Source organism: Thunnus maccoyii, chromosome 7 (assembly GCF_910596095.1).
Source record: "Thunnus maccoyii chromosome 7, fThuMac1.1, whole genome shotgun sequence".
NCBI classification, from domain to species: Eukaryota; Metazoa; Chordata; class Actinopteri; order Scombriformes; family Scombridae; genus Thunnus; species Thunnus maccoyii.
The window spans coordinates 20,140,097-20,153,771 of NC_056539.1; the positions used below are offsets into that span (position 1 = coordinate 20,140,097).

The 13,675-nt window shown below is 38.9% G+C and overlaps 1 protein-coding gene across 5 annotated transcripts in view; it reads left to right on the plus strand.

The window, feature by feature from the left end:
• Positions 1–13,675, plus strand: part of LOC121900052 (lisH domain-containing protein ARMC9) — a 31,141-nt gene that overhangs the window by 8,253 nt on the left and 9,213 nt on the right. For 3 of the 5 annotated variants that reach the window (XM_042415965.1, XM_042415963.1, XM_042415966.1), the window contains 13 exons: positions 1,609–1,643; positions 1,805–1,916; positions 2,528–2,620; positions 4,259–4,349; positions 5,068–5,191; positions 6,486–6,625; positions 6,996–7,072; positions 8,493–8,567; positions 9,088–9,178; positions 9,526–9,578; positions 10,481–10,579; positions 11,232–11,347; positions 12,226–12,395. In XM_042415965.1, coding sequence (XP_042271899.1) covers positions 1,609–1,643; positions 1,805–1,916; positions 2,528–2,620; positions 4,259–4,349; positions 5,068–5,191; positions 6,486–6,625; positions 6,996–7,072; positions 8,493–8,567; positions 9,088–9,178; positions 9,526–9,578; positions 10,481–10,579; positions 11,232–11,347; positions 12,226–12,395 — 1,276 coding nt within the window. The other 2 variants (XM_042415967.1, XM_042415968.1) reach the window with 2 other exon arrangements.

Consider the following 13,675-nt stretch of genomic DNA (forward strand, 5'->3'; position numbering starts at 1 on the left):
CTGCTCTCCTTCACATTGCAAGATAACACCATAGTTGACCATAGTTATCAGGCTCTAAAATTGAGATAATCATAATCATCGTGAGTCATTTTTTTTTTTTTTTTTTTTTTTGCTACTCTGCTAGGGTTTAGCGCCCTAGGGAGAAATTAAACCTGGTTCAGAGACCAGAGAGAGAACAAAAGTTGACCTTGGGTTATCCTTATAGTCATAAGAGAGCAACAGGTGAGAGGACAGATTAAAGATGTGAGGAGAGTACAAGCATCACTTATGTAAACTGTGTATTCAGGGAATTCAGGTCAAGCCTATGCATTGTGTAGGTGGCCAGCTGAAATCTGAGATTAAGATAGATAGATAAACAGAGTACTATATTAGTCCCGAAGGGAAATTGAAGTGTTACTGCAGCTACTTGACATAAATCAAAATACAAAAACAATGAGGTAGGTAAAGAAATAAATGCAGTTAAAGGCTAAATTATATACATAAACTAAATAGACTAACTCAAATATAAAATAAATAAAAAGAATAGCTAAAAATAGATTAGAGACTAGAGATATGACCATAACTATAATATACTATTTGCAAACTTAAACTAAACTCAAAATTGTATTAAAAAATTTGAAATGATTTGGTGTAGTACTTATATCCTCTTTCTATTGTTATTGAACCAAGCTATTTACACATTCAGCATAAGTTTTTGGCTTTTTCTCTTGATACACAGCAATGGAGAATAATTGTTGCCTGTGACATATATATGTGCACTAATCCTTAGTTGGGTATCACTCTCTGGAAAGCCTCCAGGGTCCATGTTTCCCCCAGTGTCAAATCTCTCAGTGAAACGTGTCCCCCTTGCCCTTCAGCATGCTTCAGGGGAACTGAAATGTTTAGAGAGAAAGGAATTCGGGAAGGAATTCTGGTATCGATTTTCTTCTCCACTTCCGTGTTACCTGCTGCGCACCAAAGCAAAATGTGGCCAGACCACATGATACCTCAGACGACACGGATCACTCCCCCGACCTTACACTGCTCTGGCTATAGGCCTAACCACCGGGGTTCAGATTGGATTTCAGAGCTCAAAATCCCCTTTCAGTTGTAAAAAAGAAAAACACTACCCTCCACACACATCAACACCACAATGCTATACTACACTGTTCAGAAGCCTCCTTTTGAAATGACTACATAACGAGCAACAGTAAAAGCGAGCTGAGGTGAAAGAAATGAAGGCATGGCTGTTTCACACTAACCCTCCCTCTCTGGTACTTTCTACTTATTGAATTATCTTAGCCTACTTGTGACTGACTGCATGGGTGATGTTCCCGAACAGAACTATACTGTATGTTTGGGTATTCAGCATGTACCCCAAGCACGATGTATGCATGTCCATACACTGTTAATGACTGATGTAGACAGCACCTTACTTAAATGTATTAGATGAAGAACACTATTGGGTAAGTAGGGGGGTGATAAAAGGTTGTAACAAAGGCATGTGTTATGTTTCCTAATACAGTAAGTGTGTGATAAATGTGGTCTGAAATAATCAAAATCTGATATAGACTCTGCTCCTCCTTGTCTTCTATTCTCGATTTCGCTCTCTCTCTCTCTCTCTCTTAGGCCTCCTCAATGCTACGAGCCTCCATTGCACCACAGTAAGTCTCACATTTGAACAGGTTATCTGCTGCAAAAATGTACTGCTTATCTACAACCCCATCTAATATGTCATGTATAGTCGTTGTAGATCAGTGGCAGCTTGGGGCTGTGTAGTGCCATAGTCAAAGATCACTGACATGTCTTTTCTACTGATCTCCAGGAGATCTAAGGAAGTGCCAATGCTGCCCTCACTGGACTATGAGAAGCTGAAGAAAGACTTGGTTGAAGGTTTAGACCGACACCGGTCCCTGTTGCTTCAGGCGCTGCGCTGGGTTAATATTCATATTACTGTTTAAATTCATAATCTTCTATTCCTCTTATACCATGTGTTATATTTTTCATAAATTGATATTTTCATGATAATAACTTCTACACTTATTCATATTCATTTTTATCTACTTCTGCTTCTTTTTGCTCAATCTCCTAAGGCTGTGATCTGTACTTTTTTCATACTTTGATCCTTATATGTTGACTTTATTTGACTTTGCTGTTTGTTACCGTTTGCTGCTGTAATGATCCAGTTTCCCTTCATGGCTGCTAAAAATTTAGTCTTCCTAAATTAGCATGATAGGATATTTTGACTATAACCTTGGTAGTAATACTAGCAGTCATTAGCATATTACAGACAGACTAGTGTCAAGGGGTTTTTATGATATTTTTAAGATGGCTAACAAAGTCATGCCTTTCATAGTAACGCAGTATATCTTTAGTCCTCTGTGTAGAAGTTTCATTGGAACATTGCGGGGAGAAGAATGAAAACATTTAGGTTTTACTTTGGGGTGCCTGATAAGTACAGTAGTTTGTGAGCATGTAGGAGAGAAGAGTACCATTTATATTTTTGCATGTTGGTCTAATTGGTCGGTGTGTTTCTCGCGTTCTTTAGAGACTGACTCGCTCACTCCCTGGTGAGCAGAGAGACACGGTGCTTCAAGCCTACATCAGCAATGATCTCCTGGAACGCTACTGCACAAAACAGGTGGGGCCTTAGCACTGCAGCGTTTAATGTAATTGTATTGTGATATGTTTTTAATATTGTGAATTTTAGTACACATTTTTGTCTAAATTAATACTACAAAGCCTAAGGCATTCCCTCCAAAATGTCTCCTGATGTGAACTGAAATGACAGTGATTTTGTTTTTCCATTACCATTCAACCCAACACGATGAATGTCAACTTGTTAACTTCAAAAGTGATTTTGTATTCATCAGTATCCAAACCAGTGAAAGATCCTCTTGTTATTTAGATTTTAACTCCATACCTCCAAGCCCAATATTTCATTTAGCCACCTGAGCCAAAGTTAGAAGATAACTTCTTGTCCATTGACCACACCACCTAATTAATCCCCAGGCTCTAATTTGAGGCAGGCTGGAGCTGGTGAACTGGCACCTTTGCTGGGTGCACACAGGTGTGTTTCTCACCTGCCATTGACTTAATGCTGTAAAGGTGGTGAAGAGCATAGACTGTAGACAAACTGGACATAGCATCTCAGATGTCACTCATATTCTTCTGGGATTTTTAAAAAAATGATATGCTATCCCTTTTAAATTTGATATGAATTACTTAAGAAAGAAGAATGATTTAAACTTTTCCTTATTAATACACCCACATGTAGTGGTTGTTATTATTTTTGCTTGGAATGAACACTTTGGAGCTGGCTGCCTCTGGATGCAAGGACAAGCTGTTTCCAATGGTTTATAAAAAAATCTGTAAAAGACGCATTTGCCAGGACATATGTCTTATCAACTAGAGATATAAACCCTCAAAATTATTTTTTTGTGGTGAAGTGAGCACTGAACAAATCAGACATCAAGTTGCTTTGGCATCAGTTTCTCAGCATTTTAAAATATTTTGGTTGCTAGCAATGTCTTTGCCATCAGCACCTTCTAAAATCATGATGAACTCAGGATGGGCACAAATTTATAGGACATGTTTGCTATAATGAAGTCATATGTAGTGTTGTTTGCTGTGTTCCTTCAGTATTATGTATTTAAGTATGTAATTCCAGTCATTATCACTTCCCATTCACCTAGTCTTTAGCCATGGGCACCATGTTAGAGAAAATCCTTTTACAGAGGAGTAAATGATGCTCACCTCACAGCTGAATTCTTTGTCTGTGTACTTACCATGGTGCTCCAAGCCACCTCTAAATGACACTAGGTTAGGTTTAGGTTTAGGTAGAGCCACAATATAGTGGCAGGGTGTCCATTTCTTTCAGTCAAATCACAGACAGAAATGTTGTGTGATTGAAAATGTCCAGCATAGCTAGATAGAGGGGATGGATAGCAGGCATAGATTAACCTTCCTTTAGGGAGTTGACTGGCCAGTCAGTTCCTGGATCTGAAGTGTTATGACACAAACAGTCCCTGACACAGGCTATAATGAAAATACAGCATGAAGGATATGTTTGCCCATTGCATGTTCTTGCTTATTTGTTAGATAAGTTTCTGTGCTTATGTTCGTCTTTTCAAACATGTAGGCCATCATTTCACATTTGCATTTTTATCAGGTAATATAAAAACATGAATGCGTTTAGATTTATACAAATGTTACTGATTGTACTTTAAAGCACTTTAAGACATTGTTTTAAACTGCACTACTTGTTGTGTCTCCATAGAAAACTGTGCTTCATTTAATGAGGTCAAAGAACGAGATTGTCCGACAATACATGGCTCGTCTCATCAATGCATTTGCTTCCCTCGCAGAGGGTAAGTGCTCAGCTGCCATTAAATTCGGTTAAGCATCATTATTTCATTGTAAGATGAGTCATAGTCTGACTGGATGCATTTGGAGATGTATAGATTCATGGAAGACCTCAGTGGCTTTTATCATAACTTTCCATTCAGGAGAATAAAGACTGTTAATGATCCTCATTACATATTTTCATATTTTCAGTACATACAGCATGCCAGAAACTATGGAAGGCATTTACTTTTTGAATGATTTTGATAAGAGAAATTTACCGTAATTTGTGCTGCTGACACAAAGGACTTACTAAGATGTAACAAGTGGTAAAAATGTTTTTCTAAGAATGTAATTAATTATTTGCTCTCAGCAACAAGAGACATTTTTATGGGCTGCATGTTCTGTTAACACTGCCGTCCTGTGATAGCCTTATAATTTAAAAGACATTATAGAAACTTGTCAGAATGACTCTTTGGCAGCCTTAAATTGTGGAGGAATTTAAGGAATTTTGAGAATCAGAGCATTCACTTTTGTTTAGGAGACAATTCTGTTTTTCACTTTTGAATCTGTACTGTCCTTATCTGTGTTCAGATGTACCTCAAATTAATTTACAAATCAATTGATTTTCATTGGTGAAGTCACTACTTAGTATGATGTTGCCCAGCAAGGCTTTAAAATTGTCAGGAAGTGCAGTAAGTGCCTTTTGATCTTGTCTCCATGTTGTTGTGTTAATGCTTACAGGTCGGGTTTACCTCTCTCAAATCCCCATTCTCCTGAAACTTCTGACAGAGGCACTCAGGAAGGAGGAAAAAGACTCCCTGACTAGAGAGAATGTGCTAGTAGCTCTGCAGAAACTCAGCCTCAGGTAAATTTTGTGATGACCAGTGAATTTATAAACCCTTCCTTTTCTAGTTTCTTGAGAGCATAATCACCCTCGGCCTCAGGTGAACTTTAAATTTTTTTATAACCCAGTTTGAGTAGTGAAGACATGAGACACTTCATTGTCATTGTAATCATACAAGGTCAGTGTATTTGATAACTCATTGACCTATAGCAATAAGGAATGAGATAAAAAAAAAAGATGGTGCAAGATAATAAAGGTATTGCGCAACAAATTAGAGTAGACATAAGTGATAAAGTGTTGGAATGCATTAACAGTACTGGAGAGTGGGGCGTGGGCAGTAATAATTACAGTCCTCAGTCCACAACAGCTATGGGAAGGTGGGGAGGTGATGGAGGCTACAGTTCTGGGGAAAAAACTGTTCTTCGTACTGTTTGTTCAAACATTGATGGCTTTCTATCTCTTCCCGGATGGCAACGGGACAAACAGACTGGAGGGTTTGGTCCTTACTGCTGTTGCTAGCCTTCTTATGTAGACAGCCAGCATACACTGTGTCCAAGTTTGGGAGCATAGTTCCCACAATCTTCTGTTTTGTTTTTACCACCCGGACCAAGTCCTTCCGGTTCTCGGCGAGGATACTTTCTATGGTGCTTCTGTTAATGTTTATAAGGAGCTGAGAGGGAAGTTTGGCCTGAATTTTTTAAAAAAAATAAGCCTCTGTTGAGCTTCCTTCACCAGGTAGGAAGCGTTAAGGGATCATGAGAGATCTTTTGTTATTGCTGTTGTTAGTGAACAACCATTCATCACCTCATTATCACCCCCTGGGGAGGGAGTTTTATGCAACAAGTATTTTAAAGTCTGACTCAGCTGGTTTTAAATATATTTTCAATCGATACGTATTTGGAGCAATCAATCAAAAAACAGGTTTTCCCGTTTCCCCATAATATGGCGGTATCTTTGATTGAAAAAGTGATAATCTCAAGTTGGCAGTTGACATTATTTCGACTTGCAGGTGGCCTAGAATCATTCTTATACAGGCTCATCCTACAGTAACAGAGAGAGGGAATGTAATAGTGTTACTTAGAAGAAGCAACAGATTATTAAAATCATACTTTGGTGCTTTCACTTTGAAGTGCAGAGAATGGAAATTTGCATTTAAAAATCTCTAATTTTCTCTTTGATAGTGATTTGAACACCTAAATCCATAGAGACATTAGGTCTCTCTTAAAATATGATGAGACATATTACAGCTTAGACCAAAACAAATATCTGTGTTCAAGCTGCTTTGAATCCTTCATTCATCGTCGTGTCTTGGTAGGAGGAGCCAGCAGACAGCCATGATAGCGGATGATCTTATTGGCTGGCTGGTTGATGAGCTGCACAACTCGGACTGTCTGAGTGACTACACCCTGGAGTATTCTGCAGCTCTGCTTATGAACCTGTGTCTGCGAACAAAAGGTATAAGCAAGGCAAGAAAAATATAGAGGAAAAATCTGAACTTATCAATAGTCCATGATGTTGCTGTAAATCAGTTTGATCTCTTTTAGATATGCTTAGGTTTTCTTTCTAACTTTGTTCTTGTTAAATAAGTTTATTAAAGCCACACAGTAAAGGCGATTATTGTTTGGAGCTGCATTCAATACAAACTTTTTGCTCTCACAGCCTTTCTGAACACAATTCTTATCAGTGTACTCTTCCTTTTTACTCATTTCCTCTAGCAAAAAAAAAAGTTAGATTGTAAGAATAAGCATAAAAGACTTTTGTGTGTATTGTTTGTTTGTGTGTGTGTGTGTGTGTGTGTGTGTGTTGGATGGTTGACTGTCTACAGGAAAAAGGAAGTGTGCAGAGAACGCCAAGCATGTGCTAAAGGTTCTAACAGACCTCCTCGGACATGAGAACCATGAGGTGATGCACACATCTATATTTGCGCACGGATGTTACATGCACATTATACATAATAGACACACTCTTAGAAGATGTAAAGCATGGATACAACACACATAACACATAAATAGACACTTCTGTACTCAATACAGGGCACAGAGTATAAAATTGCGGAGCCTGGGAGGGACCATGGAGAAAAAAATAACCAATTCATGCTCTCAGTTTAATAATTTGTGATCTCTATTTAGTAATTGATGTTCTCAATTTAGTAATTTGTGCTCTTAATTTAATAATCCGTGCTCTGGATTTAGTAATTCATGCTCTCAATTTAATAATTTGTGCTCACGATTTAGTCATTTGTACTCACGGTTTAACAGAATTCACCCTCATGCCATTCTCTCAGCCTGCATACACCCTCACTATGGATCGCTTGGATTTAATAAGGTTTATTTTGATCTTGGACAAAGATATGATTGATATACTTCAGGTTTTAATTTGTAAGCACAACACTGTGTTATCTCTGAGATCCTTTATAATCATTTTATAATAAGACTTTTTTGCCGTAAACACTGTCATGATGCACCATATGTCATCCAGTCCATAAAAACTCAGCTTCAGTGTTCTGGAGCGCTTCAAGGATATAGGCAGATGCACAATGAGTACAAAGAACATGGCCTTCTTGTGAGAAAGGAGGATGTATGGCTAATCCTGGCTGCTCTGGATCCAGCTTGGATCAGTAACTGACGTTACAGAGGAAATGTCTTCTTGGGTGCTTTCTTCAAACTTCCGACTGACTGAATTGGTGTCCACTACGAGAGGGGAACAGGCAAAATAGTAAAATCAAGAGCACAAGTTAATAAATCAAGGAAACAAATCAGTTTTTTTTTCTCCTCGGCCCCTCCCGGGTTCTATGTAAAACAATCTATCACAAAAGTGGTAAACATAGATAACACTAATTACATTTATCTATTAGCTAATTACCATTAGCTTTACCTTTTTGATCTGTTGATTGCATTTCTCAGTACCTCTACAACCTATCCAAGTTTGCCATAAAGTTACATTTATGATGTCTTCCAGAATGTTTGTCCAACTTCAAAGAAATGACCTATGACTATCAGGGAAATCTATTAGAGATTACAACACTGACCTCATTGATTTTTATGGAAAGTTGCCAACAAGCTCTTTTGTCAAGCTGTTTGCCACGTCATTGTTGCTTTTATTCTTTTACTTACTATAATATACTGTAAGTATTGTAATGTTAGCAAGCAGGTCATGGAAGTAATATGCCAGTATTCAAATTCATTGTATAAATATTCGTCTTTTGTATCCATGTTTCCTTGCTGCCACATGTTCATACAATCTGTTACCATTTGGCCTGAGATCATAAAGATAGAGGTTGTGTGTGCCTGCGTGCGTGTCTGTGTCACACTTGCTTTTTCAGATTCGACCATATGTGAATGGAGCCCTGTACAGTATCCTGTGTATTCCCTCTGTGAGACAGGAAGCCAAAGAGATGGTGAGATAGCAGGAATGTCTTCACCTGCTTGGAGGAAACAGACGCAGTTTGTGTTTTGTTCTGCATTTGTCTTCCTTTATGTCACCACGTAGCCAGTGTCTGGAGGGGAAACAACAGTTGTTCACAGTCATAAGACACAGTAACTGTACTCAGATACTGGTAAACCAGTGGGTCGTATCTAAGTCAGTGTTTAATACCGGTTGGAAATGGGTATATAATTATCCCTCAACCCATAAAATGTGGAGCTGAGGGAGAATACAGATGGAGCTGGATCTGTCCAACAAATGTCATATTTCACCTGATATCTCCAGCAATGCCAATTTTATTCAAAGACCATTCAACTCAGTCACAACACAGCCATTACAATCCTGATTCTTGCATTCTTAAAATGTGTATACTTAATTACAGAGTATGTTTCCTTTTTTAATATTTAATCACTGATTTTGAAGTAGAAAATTAGTCGGCTGTAAACTTAGGTCCATACCCCAATGTAATATGCATTTCCCTCACATGTGTGCAGAGTGTCGAGGAAATTCTTCGCTGCTACAGCAAAGAGGAGAACCCGGATCTCAACAGACAGATTGAATTCATCATTAAACAGCTGAACTCAGGTCAGTAAATTCACATTCACTTTAACAATGGATGTATTGTACTTTCTGAATGTGTACACCTACTTTACATGTATATTTAAGAATAAAATACTGTCTAAAATCTTAAAGTGAAATAGGGCTCATTCGGGGAAGTGATTTACGTAGCAGGAGATTGAATAACTACATGTAAATATGAAGCTTGGTGGCTTTCGAAAGTGTTTGTGTTAAATAATAGTAATATTTATTGATGAATTTCCTCAATCAAAACTGAAAACAATAGTTTAAATATTTTATCATTTACACTACATGTACCTTCGGAATTAATTTATCAATTACCTGTTTTAATATTTGTGCTGTGTTCCACCTAGCTGAGGAAGAGGGGCCAGAGTCAGATGATGAAGAGGAAGAGGACGACAATGATGTAAGGCTTCCTCTCAGCATGTTAGACAGTGAAAAGCTTTCCACCAAGATATTATATGCCCATTTACACGTTACTCAACACACACGTGAATATATTTACAAAAATCATTTGTACTATCAGAAAACAGATCAAAAGAACAAAAATGAGAAATGGATGAAAAATGAGGGTGAGAGAAAGCACAACCAAAAAAAGAACACTTAGTATTTGACACCTTTCCCAAACCTATAGATTGCAATCTCAGAGTGACACAGATATTGGGTGTCTCCCACCTGAGTTTTCATGCATGCACGTTTGTGTGATGGGCCTGGTAGATTGGGTTCTGTGGGAAAGTGGGTTATCAAGATAATGTATATGGTAGTAAGTCAAAGCAGGTGTGTGTGTATATATGTAAGCATGCACCCCTATTCGTCTTGTGGTCGCATAAGAATTACTTGAGTGTATGTGGTCTTATTCCATCACCTGTGATCTCAGATTTGGTGTTTTTTGTACCTGCTATCCATTTACCATGGCTATAACAGTGAACAGATATACTGTATGTTCCCCACTTTTGAAAGTGAGTCTCAAAAGTGTAGACTACACTGGTCTCTTGTTAGTAACCTGTGGATTGGTGCCAAGCACTGTATCAGTGTTTAACCTAGTTTGTAGACTCACATCAATGTTAATGGAAACAAGTTCATTTGCTGTAAATCAGGCAAGCAAATCAGGCACCAATGGCTTTTAGATAATAGTGTTAGTACTGGAGGAGTTCTTATAAATGTTACAGAAACATGGCAGGGGTCATAATGTTATGTTATTTCACTATTTGATTGTATACTATAACAAAATGCAGACACAACACATCGTATATCCACCACCAAATATACATGTTTTAAACTAATTTACAATCATTTGTCTTGTTACAGGAGGATTTAATGGAGACAGACCTAGATAAAGAGGAAGTCCTCCAGCCACAGCCTAGGGAACTGTCTGGAGAGAGTCTACTCACCACTGAGTATCTGGGAGTAAGCACAAAACACACACAGTACTCTAGCCCCTAGTGAATTGCAGGATTTCATGTCATTGTGCTAATACATTTTCGATGGCTACACGTTAAAGAAGGACTTAAACAGGGCCTGACATTAAAGTCAGTTAATGGGATCAACATTTTAAATTCCGTACAACAAAATTAGTTCCAATCAAATTCCAATTGGTATCTAAAAGGTTAATCCGGAAACACAGATAGAAAACACCCCTAATCTGGAAGAGCTTTAAGACTGATCCAGACCATCATGCTGCATTTACACTTGGGGAATTGGTGACTCTGTGTTACTTAATGTAATTACTTATCACATGCATATCCCCATTTGAATTCATGATCTTGAGGTGGGTTTCAGTCCTGTTACACTGGCGAACAACACGCATTGGACACATGTAGAGAGCTTAGAGTGAAAATAGATACTGCTGTCCCAGAGCCTTTTCTTTTATTCGCTGTCTACTGACGCATTCCCGGGATTTATCTCTACATGACATCATCACTACAGTCTGTCTCTCTGCTGTTCAGAGATGGCTACAAGTTCACAAATGAACACAGATTTGTACAATATTATAACATTTATATTCATTTTTTTAACTGTCAGCATGCTACTGATCTTGTGTGTGTGTGTGGTTGTATAGATTATGACCAACATGGCAAAAGTGAAAAGGAAGTCGACCCCTCTGCCACAACCAAGTGTTGATGAGCCCCTACAACGGCCTGTGACCCCAGGTTCTCATCGTAATGTCAACGCAGTGTAAGTTAAATACACACACAGAAAATGTCAGACAGTACACTCTTAAGCTGAATGAGTGTTAAAGTGACAGTAAGCGCGCAGGATAAGGTTCAGTTTCTTGCTCAAGGGCAATTACAGTAAGTTGTAAACTGTACACTAGTCAGTCACTTCCAAATGCTGTGTAATATACCAGAGAATACTATATTGACATCTGGCGTCTGGCCTCTATTCTCTCAAGGCTTATCAGTTTACAACAGCACAAAAAGAGACTCAGATGGCTCATAGAGCGATTTTAGATTGGACAAAGAAAAAATAAGAAAAAGACCAAATAGGTCATTTTGACAATGAATGTGTTGCCCCGTTTGTTCAAACACTTGGATAATGAAGTTCATCCTACAGCCACCAAAACTGGTGCAGTAGGTCAAACAAAGAATGGGTTCCAATATATATTTTGCCATTTATCATCCCAAAGCCTGACGGGATTGTTCATGTGAAGGAGTGAGTCAGCAGGACGCCACTGGAACTGGAACCACTCAGTGCTGAAAGGCAGATCATTGTCTATAGAGGTTGTGAGCTAGACAGTAGGGACAAAAGAAAGAGTATTATTTTAGAGTAATGGATATGACAACTATGAGTGATTGGTGTCCTACACATGACCTGGCCTCTGAGACAAGGGAGGGGAACTCTTATCAAGTAAGTGATACACTAGTTTTATAACTTGCTTCCTAGAACAAATGACAATAAAAATCTTTATGTCTAAATAAGAAGAAGGCTGTTTCATTATTTGTTAAAAAATGATACTTACTACCAGCCAGGTAGACAGGTAGGCCTCAGGCGAGTTCTTACAAACATTTAGCAGTATTGTGTGTGTTTGTCGATGTGTCATGTATCATGTCTAGGGATTACAGACCTGGCAGTCAGGGAGGTGATGGTAGCAGGGACAGGGAATACCCTCTGAGCAGACAGAAGAGTGAAGAAGGAAGTCTGCCTACTTCCCGATACAACTCCCGACCTCCCACACGCTCTGGCAGTCGCCCCAGCACTGCTGACTCATTACGTCATGGCATCGGTGGGTCATCTGTGTGTTTACAGCTCTCTGTATAAAGCAACAAATCTCTGTCTGTCTGTATGTATGTTTGTCCTTCGCATATCTCAAGAACCATTCATCCGATCTTCTTCACACTTGGCGGGTGTATTGCTGGGGACACAAAGGAGTGCAGTGTTGAATCAAATTTGGACATGCGACATGTTTTATATGAATAAACTTGCGATAAACAAGTCATCAGCGAGCGGCTTCGCTCTGCAGCAGTGAGGCGGGGCTTCTGGGCTCTGTGACTGCATGTCATGGTCAGAGCTGTACAACCCTGCCATGAGAGAGAGGAGGAGAGGACATCTCTCTTCTTTTGATAATTTTAAAAGTTAGGCTTTGTTCTGGGAGAGAGAAAAAGAGATAGAAAGGGTGAGAGAGGGCGAAGGCTGAGAGCATGAGTGAGCAACAGAGAGACAGGCTTGAAACCTTTCTCTGAGAGAGAGAAAGCCTGTGAAATACTAATTGTTTCATGGCATTTACATTCTAAGCACAAATAAACAACCATCAAACAGTCAACAAGTGATTTACTGTGGAGACAGACGCTCTTTTGGTGCAATTTGGACATGCAAGACATTACATATTAATAAACTTTGAATAAACAAGCAAACAGCGAGCCGCTCAGCTCCGTGTCTGAGCGCAGTGGGGGCTGTTTGATATAAACACCTTCACATCACAGTGGGTCTCTGGGCTCTGACTCAACTTCACACTTGGCGGGTGAAGTGCAATGTCAAGTGTGAAGTTGTTTAGACATGCGATACATATAATATTAATGAAACTGAATAAACAAGCAAACAGCGAGCCGCTCAGCCCCATGTCCGAGTCTGACCTTCACATCATAGCAGGATGGGACTTCTGGGCTCTGACTTGCTGAACGGGACAAAGGCACGCGCCTTGCTCAATTAAACTGCCCGAGAGTAAAGAACAAGCAAACACAGGAGGAAGAAAATAGAGGCGTAGGAAATAATACTAGCCAATAGGAGCGCAGACTCGTTTGATTGGCAGTAGAACCAACAAATGGAAGTCTGTAAACTGCTTCTACAGTTCAGCCTCTGTTAAGTCTCACTGGTGAAGTTTCTGCCTGGATTAAAACTATTTAATTTATTAAATCCTTTAAGTTTTAATTGATATGTTTGTCAATTGATACATATATATGCGGTTCTCAAGAAATAATTGGCCTGTTTTGAACAGGCACGTTTTGAACAGGCACTGCACTAGTCTTCCAAATGACATTTGACAATCGTTAAATACTTTTAATGTTT